Genomic DNA, 21,750 nt, shown 5'->3' with positions numbered 1-21,750 from the left:
AAGCAAGAGCACTCGGCAAATGGCTCCTTCGGTGGCACAGCTTTTCAAATTTCTTCATGCTACGATACATCTCCTCCCTGTAGATATGATTCTTCAGTTTCTCCTGGTGTATTTCTTGCTCAAACAGTCCACGGGTGTACTGCCAGTCCATTGTGTCCAACGGGCACAATATTTTGTGATCTGGCCCCATGGGAGGCACAAGCTCCTAGACTTTCTTACACACCTGAACTCCATACATCTGAACATCAAATTTACTGTGGAGACCAAAGCAGAAGGAAGTAAACCCGTGGACTGTTCGAGCAGGATATATGCCGGGAGAAACTAAAGAATCATATTTAATGGTAGTTAGGAAAGAACACACAACAGAATACACATTTCTATATATAAACTCCATGACAGCTCAGTGTAATACGTCATTGATGTCAGCACTCCTGGAAGTCATGAGTAGAGCCATTTGACAGCTGCATCATAGCAATAATTAGCACACGCAACACAACTGACACTACACTACACTGAGAGAGAAGTGCGGTTTGGTTACTACATCGGCCCTCTTGGGGAAAGCAGATTGTCATCCAGGTAGCATGTCAGGAAGTGTACTCGCTGTCCAGATCCTGTTGTGTATGTCTGCGGTGGTTCTGCAACGGGTAGTGCCAGTGTTGGTGCTTGTGCCAGTACAGATGGGTTTCAGTGTTGGACATCGGGTGGTCGCGCATTGTGTGGAACATTCACTGATTTAACTCTGTCTATAGAGACTGTAGTAAGTTGGTCATTCACCAGTATCTCAAAGGTGTGTCCCCCTCGCTGCAGTACCTTGTGGGGACCAGTGTGCGGTGGTTGCAGAGTATGACGTTAAGTGCATGTCAGTAGGGCTTGATGCACTTAGGTGGTGGAGGTGCCATGCCTTGAAGCTTGAGGGGGCAATGTCTGGTGACATTTTCTCTGTCAGAGTACAAAGTCACAGGTGTTGGGTGATAGTGATGCTTGTGCTTTTACAAACTCTCCAGGTAGCTGCAAGGTTTCACCATAAACAAGTTCTGCAAATGAAGTGTCTAATTCAGATTTATATCATCCAGAGGACCAGAAATATAATTGGCAGTGCTGAAATCTAATCTGAATCCTGACTCATGACTGCCACCTTGAGCAAGCGATGCCAGTGCTCAGTCATACTGTTGCTGCTTGGGTGGTAACTCTTGGTCTTGTAATGCACTGGGCTGCAGAACATTGTTAGAACAGGTCTGATTTGTCAGCAGTGCTCTGTCGTTATGTACAGCAGGCAGCCAAAATAAGAAATCGATCTTGCTGTGGAGGCAGACACCATATTTTCTGCAGATATGTTATCTATTGGTATTGCTTCGAGTCGGCGTATAAAGCAATCGGTCATGGTAATATGGTATCATTGTCCATTGGAAGAAGATAATAGTCCCACAACATTGGTATGGAAGTGTGCAAATAAAGTGTTAGTGATGGGAAGTTCTCAACAGGTGCCTGTACGTGATGGTTGATCTTGCTCCATTGGCATTTGACACACGTACAGGTCCATTCCCGTCACTCTTTTCCAATCATCGGCCGCACAAATCAGTGAGACAGCAGGCGAACTGTTCACGTGAAGCCCGGATGATGTAAGATGTGCAGGTTGTCAAAGGTGGACTTGCAAAACAATACCGGTAAGAAAGGCCTGGTTTGGTCACAGTATATTTTGGTGTTGGCACTGAGTGCATCAACTAATCTCAACTTCAGTTCTCTTGATGGATCCTTGAGAGTACATCAAAGCTTTTGGTTAGTTTTCTGTGCCTCAGAGTTGGGTAAAATCCCCAGTGCTAGAGCTGTTTGGAATGCCATAAATGTGAGATACAGTCAGCCACAACATTGTCATTACCAGGTAAGTGCACTATGTCTGTGCTGAATTGTGCTGTGAAAACAATTTGATTGTGTTGGCGAAGTGAGCAACTGTTGATCTGCCAATATGCATACGTTAATGTCTTGTGCTCCGTAAAAATTGCGAACTCCCATACTTCCAGTTGTGGGCGAAAGTGTTTTATCCCTTCATATATCGCAAGGAGGTCCTGATTGTATGTGCTCCACATCTGCTGAGATGTTGACAATTTATGGGAGCAGAAGGCCAAAAGTTGGCATATATCTTCATATAATTGTTGCAGAACAGCCCCATCACTGTTTGACTCGCGTCAGCTACGAGTGCGAGGGGGTGCCTAATTCAGGGTGTGCTGCATCTGGTGTGCTGCTATTTCCTGCTTCAAAAGCTGAAATCATGGCATCAGTCCAGTGGAACGGCAAAGTCCCCTCTATTTTCAGGCTGTTGAGTGCTGTAATATGAGAGGTTCTTGTAATGCTGCAGTGTGTGGCAAATGTGGCACTAAAAATTTAACATTTTGAGAAAATGCTGTAGTTCTCTGCCTCACGTATCAATTAATCTTTAAAATGCATAAATGCATGGACCTTTATGTATTTTGGTCATTTGCCCAGGCATTTATCTTAGACATTTGCCCTGACTTACAAAACCCAGGCATTTTAAACCCCACCCACAAGGGTGAAACTCGTCATTGCCAATAAATAAATAAACAATTTGCAACTAAGACTTTCTTCAGACACATGTCTTTTGGTGAAAAGCCCTCCTTCCAAAGTAGGACGACACACACACACACACACACACACACACACACACACACACACACACACGTTGCTGTGAGCTGACTGTAGTCTGCATCTGTGACTGGTAGATGCAGCAGTCTGGCTTGGGTGCTAGGAATAAGGATGAGGCATGGGTCAGGAGGGGAGGGGGAGGAATTGCAGGGTAGGGGTCAGGAAAGGTGTAGTGCTGCTTCTGGGAGCATGAAGGGTCCTGTTGGGGTGTTGGGAGTTGCAGGTGGGGGTCCTTGTATGTATCAGAAAAGGAGAGAAGTAGAGAAGGTGGAAAAGAGTAGTGGGTGTGTTGCTGGAATGGAAGGGTGCAAAGTGCTATAGTGAGAACTGGATAGATAGATAGATAGGTGGAGGACAAAGACTATGGAAAGTTGGGGCAAGGGTTTTACAGGCATGTGGGGTATATTGCAGGAGGTGTTTCCACCTGTGCAGTTCAGAAAAACTGGCGTTGACTGGAAGGATCAATATGGAACAGGCTGTGAAGCATTTTGTGTTATGCAGTATGCTTAGCAACTGAATGGTCCAGCTGTTTGATTTTCTCAAAGAAAAATTGAACACTTACCTGTACACCAAAGACAGTTTTTCATGTGAAATCATTGTTATTTGTTCCAAGTTCTCTTGTGAGAGATTGTTAGTACTTCGTTATTTTATGAAAATAACTGCTCCAAGTTTCTGTTTGAAAATGGTATTCAAATTGCATTCACTGCAGCTGCAGCAAATTGTGGGCTGTCAAATTTAGTTGCCTACAGGTTTTGACAATGTCCACAGTTCCTGCTGAAAGCTGCTTTTTACTAAATTCTGAAGTGATTTGTGTCCTTTCAGAATGCCCATGTTACTAAGAGCTGCCATCACAGGTATACATGAGACTCTTTGCCATTCATCATTAACAAGAGTTTGTGATTACTGTCCTAGGGTTGAAACACAACCGTAGGACTGAGAACAGGGACTTAATGGATTTGTAGCCATGAGCATTATCAGCTTTGTTTGGAGATGCAATCTGGTAGGTTAAAGTGTTTCTCTCAACTGTGCGTGAAGAGTACATCTACATCTACATGACTATTCTGCAATTCACATTTGAGTGCTTGGCAGAGGGTTCATCGAATCACAATCATACTATCTCTCTACTATTCCACTCCCTAACAGCGTGCGGGAAAAACGAACACCTAAACCTTTCTGTTCGAGCTCTGATTTCTCTTATTTCATTTTGATGATCATTCCTACCTATGTAGGTTGGGCTCAACAAAATATTTTCGCATTCGGAAGAGAAAGTTGGTGACTGAAATTTCGTAAAAAGGTCTTGCCGCGACGAAAAACGTCTATGCTGTAATGACTTCCATCCCAACTCGTGTATCATATCTGCCACACTCTCTCCCCTATAACGCGATAATACAAAATGAGCTGCCCTTCTTTGCACCCTCTCGATGTCCTCCGTCAATCCCACCTGGTAAGGATCCCACACCGCGCAGCAATATTCTAACAGAGGACGAACGAGTGTAGTGTAAGCTGTCTCTTTAGTGGACTTGTTGCATCTTCTAAGTGTCCAGCCTATGAAACGCAACCTTTGGCTCGCCTTCCCGACAATATTATCTATGTGGTGCTTCCAACTGAAGTTGTTCGTAATTTTAACACCCAGGTACTTAGTTGAATTGACAGCCTTGAGAATTGTACTACTTATCGAGTAATCGAATTCCAACGGATTTCTTTTGGAACTCATGTGGATCATCTCACACTTTTCGTTATTTAGCGTCAACTGCCACCTGACACACCATACAGCAATCTTTTCTAAATCGCTTTGCAACTGATACTGGTCTTCGGATGACCTTACTAGACGGTAAATTACAGCATCATCTGCAAACAGTCTAAGAGAACTGCTCAGATTGTCACCCAGGTCATTTATATAGATCAGGAACAGTAGCGGTCCCAGGACGCTTCCCTGGGGAACACCTGATATCACTTCAGTTTTTACTCGATGATTTGCCGTCTATTACTACGAACTGCGACCTTCCGGACAGGAAATCACGAATCCAGTCGCACAACTGAGACGATACCCCATAGGCCCGCAGCTTGATTAGAAGTCGCTTGTACGGAACGGTGTCAAAAGCTTTCCGGAAATCTAGAAATACGGAATCAACCTGAGATCCCCTGTCGATAGCGGCCATTACTTCGTGCGAATAAAGAGCTAGCTGCGTTGCACAAGAGCGATGTTTTCTGAAGCCATGCTGATTACGTGTCAATAGATCGTTCCCTTCGAGGTGGTTCATAATGTTTGAATACAGTATATGCTCCAAAACCCTACTGCAAACCGACGTCAATGATATAGGTCTGTAGTTAAATGGATTACTCCTACTATCCTTCTTGAACACTGGTGCGACCTGCGCAATTTTCCAATCTGTAGGTACAGATCTATCGGTGAGCGAGCGGTTGTATATGAGTGCTAAGTAGGGAGCTATAGTATCAGTGTAATCTGAAAGGAACCTAATCGGTATACAATCTGGACCTGAAGACTTGCCCGTATCAAGCGATTTGAGTTGCTTCGCAACCCCTAAGGTATCTACTTCTAAGAAACTCATGCTAGCAGATGTTCGTGTTTCAAATTCTGGAATATTCCATTCGTCTTCCCTGGTGAAGGAATTTCAGAAAACTGCGTTCAATAACTCCGCTTTAGCGGCACAGTCGTCGATAACAGTACCATCGGCACTGCGCAGCGAAGGTATTGACTGCGTCTTGCCGCTTGTGTACTTTACATACGACCAGAATTTCTTCGGATTTTCTACCAAATTTCGAGACAATGTTTCGTTGTGGAACCTATTAAAGGCATCTCGCATCGAAGTACGTGCCAAATTTCGCGCGTCTGTAAATTTTAGCCCATCTTCAGGATTTCGCGTTCTTCTGAACTTCGCATGCTTTTTCCGTTGCCTCTGCAACAGCGTTCGGACCTTTTTTGTGTACCACGGGGGATCCATTCCATCTCTTACCAATTTATGAGGTATGAGTATCTTAATTGCTGTTGCTACTATATCTTTGAATTTGAGCCACATCTCGTCTACATTCGGATAGTCAGTTCGGAAGGAATGGAAATTGTCTTTTAGGAAGGCTTCTAGTGGCACTTTAGCCGCTTTTTTAAATAAAATTATTTTGCGTTTGTTTCTGATGGATTTGGAAGAAATGGTATTGAGCCTAGCTACAATGACCTTGTGATCACTAATCCCTGTATCAGTCATGATGCTCTCTATCAGCTCTGGATTGTTTGTGGCCAAGAGGTCAAGTGTGTTTTCGCAACCATTTACAATTCGCGTGGGTTCGTGGACTAACTGCTCGAAATAATTTTCGGAGAATGCATTTAGGACAATCTCGGAAGACGTTTTCTGCCTACCACCGGTTTTGAACAAGTATTTTTGCCAACATACCGAGGGTAGGTTGAAGTCCCCACCAACTATAACCGTATGAGTGGGGTATTTATTTGTTACGAGACTCAAACTTTCTCTGAACTGTTCCGCAACTGTATCATCGGAGTCTGGGGGTCGGTAGAAGGAGCCAATTATTAACTTAATTCGGCTGTTAAGTATAACCTCCACCCATACCAATTCGCACGGAGTATCTACTTCGACTTCACTACAAGATAAACCACTACTGACAGACACAAACACTCCACCACCAATTCTGCCTAATCTATCTTTCCTGAACACCGTCTGAGACTTCGTAAAAATTTCTGCAGAACTTATTTCAGGCTTTAGCCAGCTTTCTGTACCTATAACGATATCAGCTTCTGTGCTTTCTATTAGCGCTTGAAGCTCAGGGACTTTTCCAGCGCAACAACAATAATTTACAACTAAAATTCCGACTGTTCCTTGATCCAAGCACGTCCTGTAATTGCCAAGCACCCTTTGACATTGTAGCCCATCCCGCACTTTCCCGAGGCCTTCTAACCTAAAAAACCGCCCAGTCCACACCACACAGCCTCCGCTACCTGTGTAGCCGCCAGCTGAGTGTAGTGAACTCCTGACCTATTCAGCGGAACCCGAAACCCCACCACCCTATGGCGCAAGTCTAGGAATCTGCAGCCAATACGGTCGCAAAACCGTCTGAACCTCTGATTCAGACCCTCCACCCGGCTTTGCACCAAAGGTCCGCAGTCGGTTCTGTCAACGATGCTGCAGATGGTGAGCTCTGCCTTCATCTCGTAAGCAAGACCGGCAGCCTTCACCAAATCAGATAGCCGCTGGAATCCAGAGAGAATTTCCTCAGATCCAAAGCGACACACGTCATTAGTGCCGACACGTGCCACCACCTGCAGCTGGCTGCACCCTGTGCTCTTCATGGCATCAGGAAGGACCCTTTCCACATCAGGAATGACTCCTCCCGGAATGCACACGGAGTGCACACTGGATTTCTTCCCCTCCTTAGCCGCCGTATCCCTAAAGGGCCCCATTACGCGCCTAACATTGGAGCTCCCAACTACCAGTAAGCCCACCCTCTGCGATTGCCCGGACCTTGAAGGCTGAGAATGATCCTCTGAAACAGGGCAGGCAGCTGCATCTGGCTCAGCCAGAGACAGTGCCTGAAACCGGTTTGTCAGACGCACCGGGGAGGCTTTCTGATCAGCCTCCGGGGACGCCTTTCGCTGCCTGCCACGCCTTGGAATGACCTCCCAATCAACCACAGGCGAGGGCTCAGCCCCACTGCGGGCAGCAACCGGGGCAACCACAGCGGCAGACCGATCTGGGGACAGACGGGACGAGGTTGACATCCCCGTGATACCCGAGTCCGGCTCCCCACAGTGGTGCCCATTGGCAACAGCCTCAAGCTGCGCGACCGAAGTCAGCGCCGATTGCAGCTGTGAGCGAAGGGATGCCAAGTCAGCTCTCATCCGAACACAGCAATCGCAGTCCCTGTCCATTCTAATCGATGTTTAACAACAGTTACCGAAACACATCTTCACCTTGTTCATGATCTTGCTGGTTTCCTCACAGAATTTTCATCTCCCATAGTAGCAACACCATTATCCAGATGTTTAATTTTGAGCATGATTCATTTGAGGTAGGGTGATTTGCAGACTCTTTGAGTACACACTAATGTTCATCAAATCATTTTACATCTACATCTACATCCATACTCCGCAAGCCACCTGACGGTGTGTGGCGGAGGGTACCCTGAGTACCTCTATCCGTTCTCCCTTCTATTCCAGTATTGTATGTGGAAAGAAGGATAGTCGATATGCTTCTGTGTGGGCTCTGATCTCTCTGATTTTATCCTCATGGTCTCTTCGCGAGATATACGTAGGAGAGAGCAATATACTGCTTGACTCTTCGGTGAAGCTATGTTCTCGAAACTTTAACAAAAGCCCGTACTGAGCTACTGAGCGTCTCTCCTGCAGAGTCTTCCACTGGAGTTTATCTATCATCTCCGTTACGCTTTCGCGATTACTAAATGATCCTGTAACGAAGCGCGCTGCTCTCCGTTGGATCTTCTCTCTCTCTTCTATCAACCCTATCTGGTGCGGATCCCGCAGTGCTGAGCAGTATTCAAGTAGTGGGCAAACAAGCGTACTGTAACCTACTTCCTTTGTTGTCGGATTGCATTTCCTTAGGATTCTTCCAATGAATCTGTCTGGCATCTGCTTTACCGACGATCAACTTTATATGATCATTCCATTTTAAATCACTCCTAATGCGTACTCCCAGATAATTTATGGAATTAACTGCTTCCAGTTGCTGACCTGCTATTTTGTAGCTAAATGATGAGGGATCTTTCTTTCTATGTATCCACAGCACTTTACACTTGTCTACATTGAGATTCAATTGCCATTCCGTGCACCATGCGTCAATTCGCTGCAGATCCTCCTGCATTTCAGTACAATTTTCCATTGTTACAACATCTCGATACACCACAGCATCATCTGCAAAAAGCCTCGGTGAACTTCCGATGTCATCCACCAGGTCATTTATGTATATTGGGAATAGCAACGGTCCTATGACACTCCCCTATGGCACACCTGAAATCACTCTCACTTCGGAAGACTTCTCTCCATTGAGAATGACATGCTGCGTTCTGTTATCTAGGAACTCCTCAATCCAATCACACAATTGATCTGATAGTCCGTATGCTCTTACTTTGTTCATTAAACGACTGTGGGGAACTGTGTCAAACGCCTTGCTGAAGTCAAGAAACACGGCATCTACCTGTGAACCCGTGTCTAAGGCCCTCTGTCTCTCGTGGACGAATAGCGCGAGCTGGGTTTCACACGACCATCTTTTTCGAAACCCATGCTGATTCCTACAGAGTAGATTTCTATTCTCCAGAAAAGACATTATACTCGAACATAATACGTGTTCCAAAATTCTACAACTGATCGACGTTAGAGATATAGGTCTATAGTTCTGCATATCTGTTAGACGTCCCTTCTTGAAAACTGGGGTGACCTGTGCCCTTTTCCAATCCTTTGGAACGCTTCGCTCTTCTAGAGACCTACGGTACATCGCTGCAAGAAGGGGGGCAAGTTCCTTCGCGTACTCTGTGTAAAATCGAACTGGTATCCCATCAGGACCAACGGCTTTTCCTCTTTTGAGCGATTTTAATTGTTTCTCTATCCCTCTGTTGTCTATTTCGATATCTACCATTTTGTCAACTGTGCGACAATCTAGAGAAGGAAGCACAGTGCAGTCTTCCTCTGTGAAACAGCTTTGGAAGAAGACATTTAGTATTTCGGCCTTTAGTCTGTCATTCTCTGTTTCAGTACCATTTTGGTCACAGAGTGTCTGGACATTTTGTTTTGATCCACCTACCGCTTTGACATAGGACCAAAATTTCTTAGGATTTTCTGCCAAGTCAGTACATAGAACTTTACTTTCAAATTCATTGAAAGCCTCTCGCATAGCCCTCCTCACACTACATTTCGCTTCGCGTAATTTTTGTTTGTCTGCAAGGCTTTGGCTATGTTTATGTTTGCTGTGAAGTAAGTTCCCTTTGCTTCCGCAGCAGTTTTCTAACTCGGTTGTTGTACCACGGTGGCTCTTCCCCATCTCTTACGATCTTCCTTGGCACATACTCATCTAACGCATATTGTACGATGGTTTTGAACTTTGTCCACTGATCCTCAACACTATCTGTACTTGAGACAAAACTTTTGTGTTGAGCCATCAGGTACTCTGTAATCTGCTTTTTGTCACTTTTGCTAAACAGAAAGGTCTTCCTACCTTTTTTAATATTTCTATTTACGGCTGAAATCATCAATGCACTAACCGCTATATGATCGCTGATTCCCTGTTCTGCATTAACTGATTCAAATAGTTCGGGTCTGTTTGTCACCAGAAGGTCTAATATGTTATCGCCACGAGTCGGTTCTCTGTTTAACTGCTCAAGGTAGTTTTCAGATGAAGCACTTAAAAATATTTCACTGGATTTTTTGTCCCTGCCACCCGTTATGAACGTTTTGAGTCTCCAAGTCTATATCCGGCAAATTAAAATCTCCACCCAGAACTATAACATGGTGGGGAAATCTACTCGAAATATTTTCCAAATTATTCTTCAGGTGCTGAGTCACAACAGCTGCTGAGCCCAGGGGCCTATAGAGACATCCAATTACCATGTCTGAGCCTGCTTTAACCATGACCTTCATCCAAATCATTTCACAATTCGAATCTCCGTCAATTTCCTTCGATACTATTGCAGTTCTTATCACTATAAACACGCCTTCCCCTTCACTGTCTAGCCTGTCTCTGCAGTATACATTCCAATCTGAGTTTAGGATTTCATTACTGTTTACATGTGGTTTCAGCCAACTTTCTGTCCCTAGTACTATATGGGCGTTGTGACCGTTTATTAATGAGAGCAGTTCTAGGACCTTTGTATAGACGCTCCTGCAGTTTACTATTAGCACATTTTGTTATTCCCTGTTGCATTTTGCCTACTCCTGCCTTGCCTTGTCTCAGGAGGCGTCTTGTCGGGCCTAGGGAGGGAATTCTCTAACCTAAAAAAACCCATGTGCACTCCACACATGTTCTTATAAACATGGCTTCCACAAGAATTGAACTTATATCACCACCAGACAGCGAATTATTGTAACCAAGAGCTGTGTTGGCAGTTCCTGCAGATAATAACTGTAAAAGAATTCCACCATGTCTTCAAAATATTTTCCTCCATATGTGACTGTGGAAAGTGGAGAGCTCCAACGTGTTAACACCAGAAGAGGAAATGCCTTTTGGATCCGTCTTCTTTGCCTTTCAAAACTGTAGATATAAATGTTTTCTCTTTCCAGTATTCAGGAAAGCATTCTTTTAGTTAGTTATAGCTGAGTTGTTTCAAAAGCTCCTTGGAAAAAAAATTCTTATCAGATTCATCTTGTGTGCTAAACATAAACATGGTTTAAATGGTCGCCTAAAGTTATTTGCAATGAACTGACACATTTATTTATATACCTAACACTGTCAGCTACAGCAGCTTTTTATGTTATCATGTTGAATATTAATGCCAAACAGCCAATATTGCACCCAACTACACTGAGTAGAGTTTGCTGTATCAAGAACTTGCACACTTGCAATGAAAAGTTTTTGCTTGATCCAAATCCCAACAGTCTTTTACTGTCACAGCCAAAACATGACAACCCCTTTTGTCAGTGGTCTTGTCTGCTGCCACTGCAACGACCTTGTAGCTATTTGCTGCGTCACCTCATCCTTTCATTGTTTTTGTATTGGAGGTACAACTGTTTCCCTGTTTGTCTTGGCGCATTGAATGTCACCAACACCTTAAATAAAATTAACCCCATTGCTAGCATTTGATTTAAAAATAACTTATGTCTGTGCTAACAAAATTTATTACTTTATTAAAAATACAGTGGAAAGCTGAAAACTACAATTAGATTATCATGTTGTTTACTGCATGCATGCGTGCCAGTGACTATTATTTATTGATAAAAATAGTCTTCACCCAAACATATTGCTATTTGCATGTTTCACGGATCATAATTGTTGCTATCTCATTGTGATGTGGAAAGAGTTTTACAATTAATAAAAATAGTAGATAGTTTTACAATTAATAAAAATAGTAGATAACAGAAATACAACAGCGTAAAATTTACTTCAGTTTTTATTACTGTGTTACCTTTAATGAGGTCTCAATTTAATATTATCTGAAGAAGAATTTGGAAACTATCACACTATCGAAGTTACACATTTTATCAATACACTGCTTCATAGTGTTTGAATAATAAGTTCTCATGATTTTATTAACTGTACCTTCTGACCACATTTTAGAATAAATGTTACATTAATAGCTTTTCAGGATTTCAAATTCTTTTTGTTTGCTAGGTGTATATATTCATATTAATCATGAAATCTGTTGCAGAATGGTCTAATCTACACAGTATCCTTTGCTTAAAAAAAGGGGGGGGGGGTATAGAAGGAATCTAGGTTTATGCTAGCCATTAAATCATAATTACCATAACTACAGTTATTGTTGTTTGCAGTGATCAACCTTCGTTCAGTGTCATAAAAAATACATTGTTGTTGTTGTTGTTCATAAAGCTACAAAAAATAGGATTAAATAAGTTTTAGGAAATTATTTACATTGATTATTCATTGTTTTTCCTGAGTAATTGAGGTATAACTTCCCGAGCCCCAGAACACACACTCAAGACAAAACAATGGCGCACCACAAATGCATTATCTAATGGGGATGGAAATTGGTAGGTTAATTTTTGTATATATAAGAACAAATGATTACACTTTCAGTAAAAATGGATGCTTTATTCAAGAGGAAGAGCTACAAAAAGTGTGATGCTGAGTAATTCAAACAGTGCTGAAAGGAAATGAGACAAATACATATATTTAAGACTTCTGATTATTAAGGACTTTCTCAATCTGGTACCCAATTGGAAACCAAAGAGTGATGTACTGAGTAAATGGTTCCTACTTAAATTTGATGCTCCTGTAGAGTACATTACTGTCTTGAATATTTTGAAAAACAGGTGGTAGCAGTTGGCCAAAAAATGTAGGTCTCTGCTGTCACCTTCACCTTTACTACAGTTGGTTTAACAATACCATCATTGGTACAGAAAAATTCTGTTTTCTGGTGCATTGCATGTATTGTTGTTACTTCAGTACTTTGTTAAAAATTCTACATTATTTAGACCTTTTGTAAAATTGGCATGAATTGGTTCCGTCTAGACCTTTCATAGTAGTGGCGTGAATTTGTTTCGTGAACACACTGGTACAATTATCAGTTAACTAATTTTTCAACAACTTTTCAAGTATAGGTTGAAATATGTGGCTGTTCTTTAGTGCCTCAAAGGCTTTAGAAGATGGCTGCATGTGCAAACTAAGACACATCCAGAAAAAGGGCACATATCAATGGATAGAGGATCTCTCCAAGTTTCATTTCACAGTAAGCACTACATACATAATCAACAAACCACCGTACAGTGCATGGCAGTGGGTACCCTGTACCACTATTAGTCATCTCCTCTTCTGTTTCACTCACAAATAGACTATATATAGAATATATGTCCTCGAATGAGGGCTATTTCTCTTATCTGATCTGTGTAGTCCTTATGTCAAATGTATTGTGGTGGCAGTAGAATCATTCTGGAGTCTGCTTCAAATGCCAGGGTTTCTCATTTGAGTTTGCAGAGCATCTCTGTAACACTTGCATTTTGTTCAAACCTACTGGTAACAAATCTAGCAGTCCACCTTTGAATTGCTTCGATGTCTTCTTTAATCTGAGCTGGTACGGGTTCCAAACAGTCGAGCAGTAATTGAGAATAGGTCCCACTAGTGTCCTATACATATCCCCCTTTACAGATGAACCACACTTTACCAAAATTCTCCAAATAAACCAGTCAACCATTCACCTTCTCTGCCATGATCCTCACATCCTTGTTCCATTTCATACCACTTTGCAACATAATGCCCAGATATTTAAATGATGTCTGCAAGTGGGACACTATTAATGTTGAGTTTGAACATTGCAGTATTGTTTTTCCTACTCATCCATATTAATTTAAATTTTTCTACGTTTAGAGCTAACTGCTATTGATCACACCAGCTAGAAATATCGTCCAAATCATCTTGTATCCTCTTACAGCCACTCAGTTTTGATACCCTATGCCCCAGCATCATCAGCAAATGACCACAGATTGCTGCCCACCCGGCCCACCAAATCATTTATGTATATAGAAAATAGAATAATAGTAGTTATGTGACACTTCCCTGGGGAACTCCTGGTGATACCCTTGTCTCTGAACACTTGCTGTTGAGGTAAACATTCTTGGTCCTATTACTTAAGAAGTCTTAGAGCCACTCACACATTTGGGAACCTATTCCATATGCTTGTACCTTCATTAATAGCCTGCAATGGAACACTATGGTAAATGCTTTCCAGATATCTAGAAATATGGAACCTGTCTGTCTGCCATTCATCCATAGTTCGCAAACATCGTTGTCAGGTTTTGCATGATTGATGCTTTCTAAAAACATGCTGATCTGTGGACATGAGCTTCTTGGTCTCAAGAAAATTTATAATATTGGAACTGAAAAATATGTTAAAGGATTCTGCAACTAACCAACCAACCAGTGTTAGGGGGTGTTGGTCTGTAACTTACCAGGTCTGTTCTTTTATCCTTCTTTTATATTGAAATTACCTACACATTTTTCCAGTTGCTTGGGATTTAGTGCTGGGTGAGAGACTCGTAATAAATGCGGGACAATTAAGGGGCTAGTGCAATAGAGTACGCTTCGTAAAACCAAATGGGTATTCCATCTGGACCTCACAAATTATTTGTTATCAACTCTTTCAGTTGTTTCTGTATGCCAGGGATGCTTATTCTTATGTCTTTCATACGGGAGTCTGTTTGATGGTCAAATGACAGTATGTTTGTACGCCGCTTCTGCATGGACGTTTTCATAAAAACAAAATTTAAAACTTCACCTTTCATCTTGCTATCTTCAACTGCCACACCAGCTTCGTCAGCAAGTGACTGGATGGAAGCCTTAGACCCACATAGTGATTTTACATAGGACCAGAATTTTTATCGTGTTCTCGGCCAGAAGGTATGACTGTAGTTGTTGTTTGCTTTGTACGTAGATTTTTCAAACGGATGAATCTAGTCATTTGCATGTTCTCTTTTGAGCAGACTGTACAGCAGTCCTGGCTTCCTCTGCATTTTCCAAATTTTGTTGTTAAACCTTGGTGGGTCTTTATAGAATTATGTAATGTCAATTCACTTTCTAAGTGCTCATTTTAGCAGAAGTGCTATGCTAACTTGCTTGAGTATATTATTAACTTTTGTAATCATAGTTGTTGCAATGACATGATAATCAGTAAACCCCATAAACCCCATCTATGTTCTGATTCTGTTGATAAAGTCCACATGGTGTAAGGAATTTCCATTACATGTTGGCTGCCTAACTAGCTGCTCAAGACAGTTTTCAGAAAACGTATTCAAAACTCCTTCGCTCGATTGTCTGTCTATACTCCCCACACTGAACCCACAGACGTTCCAGTCTATACATAGTAGGTTAGAGTTACTGTGTAGTTTCTGTATCTTTTGAATTTCCTAAATGTGGTTCAATTTTGACAGTTCAATGATGATTTCATACCAAATATTAAGTGAAAACTTTAACAAACAAAACAATCCCTGAGTGGTACAATATCTTCAGTGAGACTGGCTGCTTATATGGAGTGGTGTGGGCAGCTGGGACTGCCACCAGAAGAGGTGGAGCAGTCAGTCATCAGGACCTGAAAAAAAAATCAACTAGATGTCCGAGCGGAGCTTCAGGTACCACTGTCAACTGCTTGGTGCATTCAGCAGAAACATCTGCGAGTAAAATCATACTGGCTGCAGATGTTATATGTGCTGGCTACTTGAGTAAATGACTTTTGCTCTGACTTCTGCAGTAACTTGCAACAGCTACTGGAGAAAGACTGTTTTTCACACAAGTTCGTTTTCAGTGAGGAAGCCACATTTCGTGTTTCAGGAAAGTTGAGTTTGGTATTACATGCATGTTTGGTGTGCAGAATGTCCACAAGAGATTGTAGGACACATTCATAATTCACATAAAGTTAATGTCTTTTGTGCTATATCCTCTTCAGAAGTTTACGAACCATTTTTCTTTGCTAGGAAAACTGGCTTGTTTCATGTACCTAGACATTCTGCTGCTGTTGTTTTCCTTTGATAGCTGTAGTAACTTCTGTTGTTTATACTGACCCAGTTATTTCCAACAATAGATATTTTTCAACTGCGAAGAATTTGAACAGCACACCTTTTTCTGCTGACTTTCCTCTGTTTTTAAAACTGGACACTTTTAGCAATAATTGATGTTCTAATTTTACTATCTGTCTGTTTGAACATAAGCTTATTGATATGCACCCCCCCCCCCCACCCCCCCCCCCCCCCCCCCCCCCCCCCCCCACTCTGAGCCTGGCTGATACACACACAGTGTGTGTGTGATGTACAATTAATACCTGCAGTTGAAGTTCCATAGTCATATTGATAGTGGATTTTTAGCAGTGTTACAAAGTGTATTTCATTCTAACTTCAGCCCAATTTCTGAAATAAGATGAAAATTTATCTCCAGCCGCCAACTTTTATACAGTTGGCACTCACTCTTACACAGGTATACTGCAGTTACATCAGATGTAAGATGATCTTGGTAGGGTGAGTGGTGCAGTAGACCATATTCTCAGTTAATCAAATTTAAAGTCATGACTTTTTGTAGGACACTGAATACCCCCGTAGACCTTTTTCCTACCTAATATTGTGGAGAATGTTAAAACACACAGTTTTGTCTCAGTTATTGCATTGCAATTTGACTTGCTACAGGATACGAACACACTATGCACTGGCTGACTGGGCAGTTGTGCTAGTTTGTCATTGTCAGCACAAAAAATTTTTGTGCTACAGAAGCTGGTTTACACTGTACCTATCTGTGTAGCACATTGTAATCCCATTCATATTTTGATTGTCCCACCTGATAGGAATAGAAAGCTGGCTAAAGCCGGAGATAAATTCTGCTGAAATTTTTAGAGGCTCAAACCCTGTTCAGAAAGGATAGATTAAATAAAGTAGGTGTTGGTGTGTTTGTGTCTGTTGCTAGTAGTTATCTTGTAGTGAAGTTGAAATAGATAGTTCCTGCGAATTACTATGGATAGAGGTTATACTCAACAGCCGTACCAAAATAATAATTGGCTTTTTCTACCGACCACCTGGCTCATCATAAAACTTGAATCTCATTACAAATAAGTACCCCAGTCATACAGTTATAATTGGTGGAGACTTCAATCTACCCTTGATATGTTGGCGAAAATACATGTTCAAAGCTGGTGGTAGACAGAAAACCTCTTCTGAAATTGTACTAAATACTTTCTGAGAATTACTTTGAACAATGAGTTCATGAGCCCACATGAATTGTAAATGGTTGCAAAAACACGCTTGACCTCTTAGCCACAAATAGTTCTGATCTAATAGAGAGCGTCACGACGGATACAGGGATTAGTGAACACAAGGTCATTGCAGTGAGGCTCAAAACCATACCAACCAAAGCCACTAAAAATAAACGCAAATTATATCTGTTTGAAACAGCAGATAAAAATCGCTTGATGCCCCCCTGAGAGTGAGTGAGTCTCCATTCCTTCCAAGCTAATTATGTAAGTGTAGACCAGATATGGCTCAAATTCAAAGATACAGTGTTGACAGCAATGATAGTTTCATAACACTTAAGTTAATAAGAGACAGGACTGATCCACCATGGTACACAAAACATGTCAGAACACTGTTGCAGAAGCAATGCAAAAAGCATGACAAATTAATAGCAACGCAAAATCACCAAAACTGTCTAAGTTTCACGGAAGCTCGAAATTTAGTACGGACATCAATGCAAGATGCTTTTAATGGTTTCCACAATGAAACATTGTCTCTCTACCGAAATCTCAGAGATTCTCATCGTATGTAAAGTACACCAATGGCAAAAAACAGTCAATACTGTCGCTGCGCGATACTGATGTAAATGTTACCGATGATGGTGCCTATAAAGCGGAGGTACTAAATATAGTTGTTCGAAATTCCTTCCCGAAAGAAGACAAATTAAAAATTTCAGGATTCGAAACCAGAACAGCTGTTAGCATGAGTGACATAAAAGTAGATATCTTAGGTGTTGCGAAACAACTCAAAACACTTAAGAAAGGCAAGTCTTCTGGTCCAGATGGTATACCAATCAAGTTCCTTTCAGAGTATGCAGACACAATAGTGCCTTTCTTAGCAATCATATACAACCGCTCACTTGACGAAAGATCTGCTCCTAAAGACTGGAAAGTAGCACAGGTCACACCAATATTCAAGAAGGGAAATAGGAGCAACCCATTGAATTACAGACCCATATCGCTGACCTCAATTTGCAGTAGGATTTTGGAGTATATACTGTATTTGAACATTATGAATCACCTTGAAGGAAATGACTTATTGATACATAACCAACACGGGTTTAGAAAATATCGTTCTTGTGCAACGCCAGAAAGTAAGACTGCTGTCGACAAGGGATCTCAGATCGATTCCAGAAGGCTTTTGATACTGTTTCTCACAAGCGACTATTCATCAAATTGCGTGCATTGGAGTATCGTCCCAGTTGTGAGACTGGATTTGTGATTTCCTCTCGGAGAAGTCACAGTTCGTAGTGATACAGGGTAAATCATTAAGTAGAACGGATGCCCCGCAAGGTAGTGTTACAGGCCCTCTGCTGTTCCTGGTTTACATAAATGATCTAGGTGATAATCTGAGGAGCTCCCTTATATTGTTTGCAGGTGATGTTGTAATTTACTGTCTCGCAGAAATCATCAGAGGATCAATTCCAAATACCTTGATCTAGAGAGAATTTCTGTATGGTGCAAAAAGTGGCAATTGGCACTAAAAATAAGTGCGAGGTGGTCATCCACATGGGTACTAAGAGAAATCCGATGCATCTTGGGTATACAATAAATCGCACAAATCTAAGGGCTGTCAAATCGCATAAATACGTAGGAATTGCAGTTACGAGCAACTTAAATTGAAAAGACCACATAGATAACATTGTGGGGAAGGCAAAACAAAGACTGCGCTTTGTTGGCAGAACACTTAGAAGGTGCGACAAACCCACTAAAGAGACAGCCGACATTACACTTGTCCATCCTCTGCTGGAATATTGCTCCATGGTGTGCGATCCTTACCAGGTAGGATTGACGGAGGACATCGAAAAAGTGCAAAGAAGGGCAGCTCTTTTCGTGTTATTGCGCAATAGGGGTGAGAGTGTCACTGATATGATACTAGAGTTGGGGTGGAAGTCAATGAAACAAAGGCGGCTTTCTTTGCAGCGAGATATATTTACGAAATTTCAATCACGAACTTTCTCTTCTAAATGTGAAAATATTTTGTTGACACCCACCTACATAGGGAGAAATGATCATCATAATAAAATAAGAGAGATTGGAGCTGGAACGGAAAGATTTAGGTGTTTCTTTTTCCCACATGCAATTAGAGTGGAATGGTAGAGAAGTAGTATGAAAAATGGTTCGATGAACCCTCTGCCAGGCACTAAGTGTGAATCTCAGAGTAACAATGTAGATGTAGATGACACATTATGCCACCTTTAGATATAAAATTATTTTGATGTTATCAAACACTGCTTTATATAGCATTATTGTTGAATGAAGTGCAATTTTATAGATATGACATCACATAATCTAATTCAGTATTTCATGTTGTGATTTTTTTAATAGAAAAATACGAGTATGTTGGGCGGTTGTTGAGGCCTGGAGAGCAACCAACCAACTACGAAGAGGAGGAGGAAGAAGATGTGCCAAATGATGCTCAGACAGATACTAAACCAAAGGATGAATGAATGTGCTTTTGCTACTGCAACTTTCTGTACTGTACTGTACTGTCTTGTCGTCATTCAACATCCACAAGAATGGGCATGCCCCTTCATTGATCTTTCAGGAAGAAAGGGGGTTTCAGTACAGTTATCTTACGTTTAAGGTTGCCTTACTTTTGTATATTTCTTATGAGCTTACAGCTTTACATATATGGAGAAAGGCCAATTTAGCACTGATTTAGTATATCCTTATTTTTATTGTTTAGAGTGGTTGTTTTTGAGTTTATGGTAATGTGTGATCTATAGTGTGGAAAATTGATAAAGTAAATCTATTAAAAATTTAATATATTTTCATTAATTATTCCAAAAAGAACATATTCTAAAATTTTATTGTTGTCAAGAGATAAAGAGGCTGATTAACTCCATTCAAATAAGTGTTAATGACAGTTTTCTTTAGAAGCTGTTGCAGAATGTTGTTATTATTTTTTTTTTACAAATATGTAGAAAAGCTATCTCTTTAGTTCATGTAATTCATACATTTTAAGGTGCTTATTACTGCTGACTGTGTTAATATACAGTTACTAGTTGGCTGTTCAGGCACTGTTGTAAATATGAATACTGATTCCAAGTTTCGTCTTCTTTGTTGATACTGTTGCATTTTCTGCTTTGTCAGATTATATATCACTGTCAAATTATGTGTGTTTTATTTTTCTTTCTTTTTTTATCTTTGGTAAAAATTTCATCAAAATTTGAGTTTAAGTTTCCATTGCAGGTAATGGTAATATTTCGACGCCTGTGGCATAATTAATCTTAATCAGATTGTAATGAGACTGGATTCTTGTGATAGAAGTGAGTGTGACACATGTGGTGTTTTAAGTTGTTTTACTAACTTGGTTTTGAGAATTTTATATTATGTAAATTTGAAATATAATGCTTATTACCAAAGTGAATGAAAGCTCTCTGAATTAAAACTTTCTGGGAGTAAAACATTTACAATTTTTTATATTGCTTTAAATATGTAAAAGGAAAAGAATTTTATTCTGATGAAAATTAGAAGAAACACTTGTTCCTGTCTGGCTTAATTATATTCATATTGTTATGTGTTCATTGGCTCATTCCACATAATGTTAATTCTCTTGCTGATAAAACATTGTTACAATTTTTACTCCAGTTTTGATGTCCTTTAATGAACATCCACATGTTCTGTACTGAGAGTTGCTGTTAAATTGTTGGTATACTTATTTTGTAAATTCTTGTCTGATTTTGTTCTTTTTGCATTGCAATGTGGGGAACCACAGATGTGTCGTCTGTATATAAATCATAAAATAACATTACTGACAGATTTAATTTAATTACTTTGCCTTCCATTGAATGCATTTTGTAAGTTTTTCTTCATTGGATTGGCCTGATACTCATTCCATCATAGCTGTATTTTCCCATAAAGAAATTAAATATGTGTTCTAAAAAGATGTCTGTATATATATATATACATATAATTATATATTTGTGTGTGTACTTTTCATACATGTTCTTAACTGAATAGGTGGTTGTTGTGCTGTGCAAGATGGCTGACAAAGGCAAATAAATTTCAGATGTGATGTTTTATGAAGTCCTGTGAATGTAAAGCACGTTTATTTTTTTATTTGTAATTGCTTTAGATTGCTAGGTAGTTTTCATTAATTTTTTTACCAGTTTTAACTCGCGGTGAAGACCACCTTGAGGAAATCGAGGCTGCAGACACAGGCCAGCTTTGGAATATTGAAACAGATTCACACTTTTGCTGCTGTAGAATAAGTTAGTTGTATTATTCTAATATAATAGAGTACAATGATTTGAAGTTTTTGATGCCATTAGTTCATTAATAGAGACAGAAGGTAGGCAAATCAAATGGGGAGGAAACAGAAGTTAATTACTTTCTAAAGTAGGCTGAAATGGCTCAGTTGAAGTAGCAGGGGAATATACAGGGTGTACATAAAGTCTGGGAACACTTTCAATTATTTATTGCACAAGAACTAAACACTGTACAGATGTCATACATATTGCATTTTGAAGAGAAACTCTGAAAGTTCTTTTCACCAACATTCGATATGTGAACCATGAGTGACCCAGCAGACATAAATATGGTAATCAAATTCTTGCCATACCTGTCCCAACATGGCATTGTCGACTGTGGCAGTTGCTTCCCGTATTCTCTTCTGGAGCTATGCTACACAATGTGGTAGAGGCAGTACATACATCAGATCTTTAATGTGTCCCCACA

At 40.7% G+C, this 21,750-nt stretch overlaps 1 protein-coding gene across 1 annotated transcript in view; it reads left to right on the top strand.

Moving 5' to 3' along the window:
• The window catches only part of LOC126355842 (membrane-associated progesterone receptor component 1-like), a 44,638-nt gene extending 23,539 nt beyond the window's left edge, over window positions 1–21,099 (top strand). The window contains exon 3 of the mRNA XM_050006303.1: window positions 19,396–21,099. Within this exon, the coding sequence (XP_049862260.1) occupies window positions 19,396–19,517 (122 nt within the window). The 3' untranslated portion in view covers window positions 19,518–21,099. The remainder of the gene's footprint in view (window positions 1–19,395) is intronic.
• Window positions 21,100–21,750: the final 651 nt, after the last annotated feature.

The sequence above is a fragment of the Schistocerca gregaria genome, chromosome 3 (genome assembly GCF_023897955.1).
Source record: "Schistocerca gregaria isolate iqSchGreg1 chromosome 3, iqSchGreg1.2, whole genome shotgun sequence".
NCBI lineage: Eukaryota > Metazoa > Arthropoda > Insecta > Orthoptera > Acrididae > Schistocerca > Schistocerca gregaria.
Note: the sequence above shows the minus strand (reverse complement) of the source record. Positions and strands in the feature narration are given on the sequence as shown.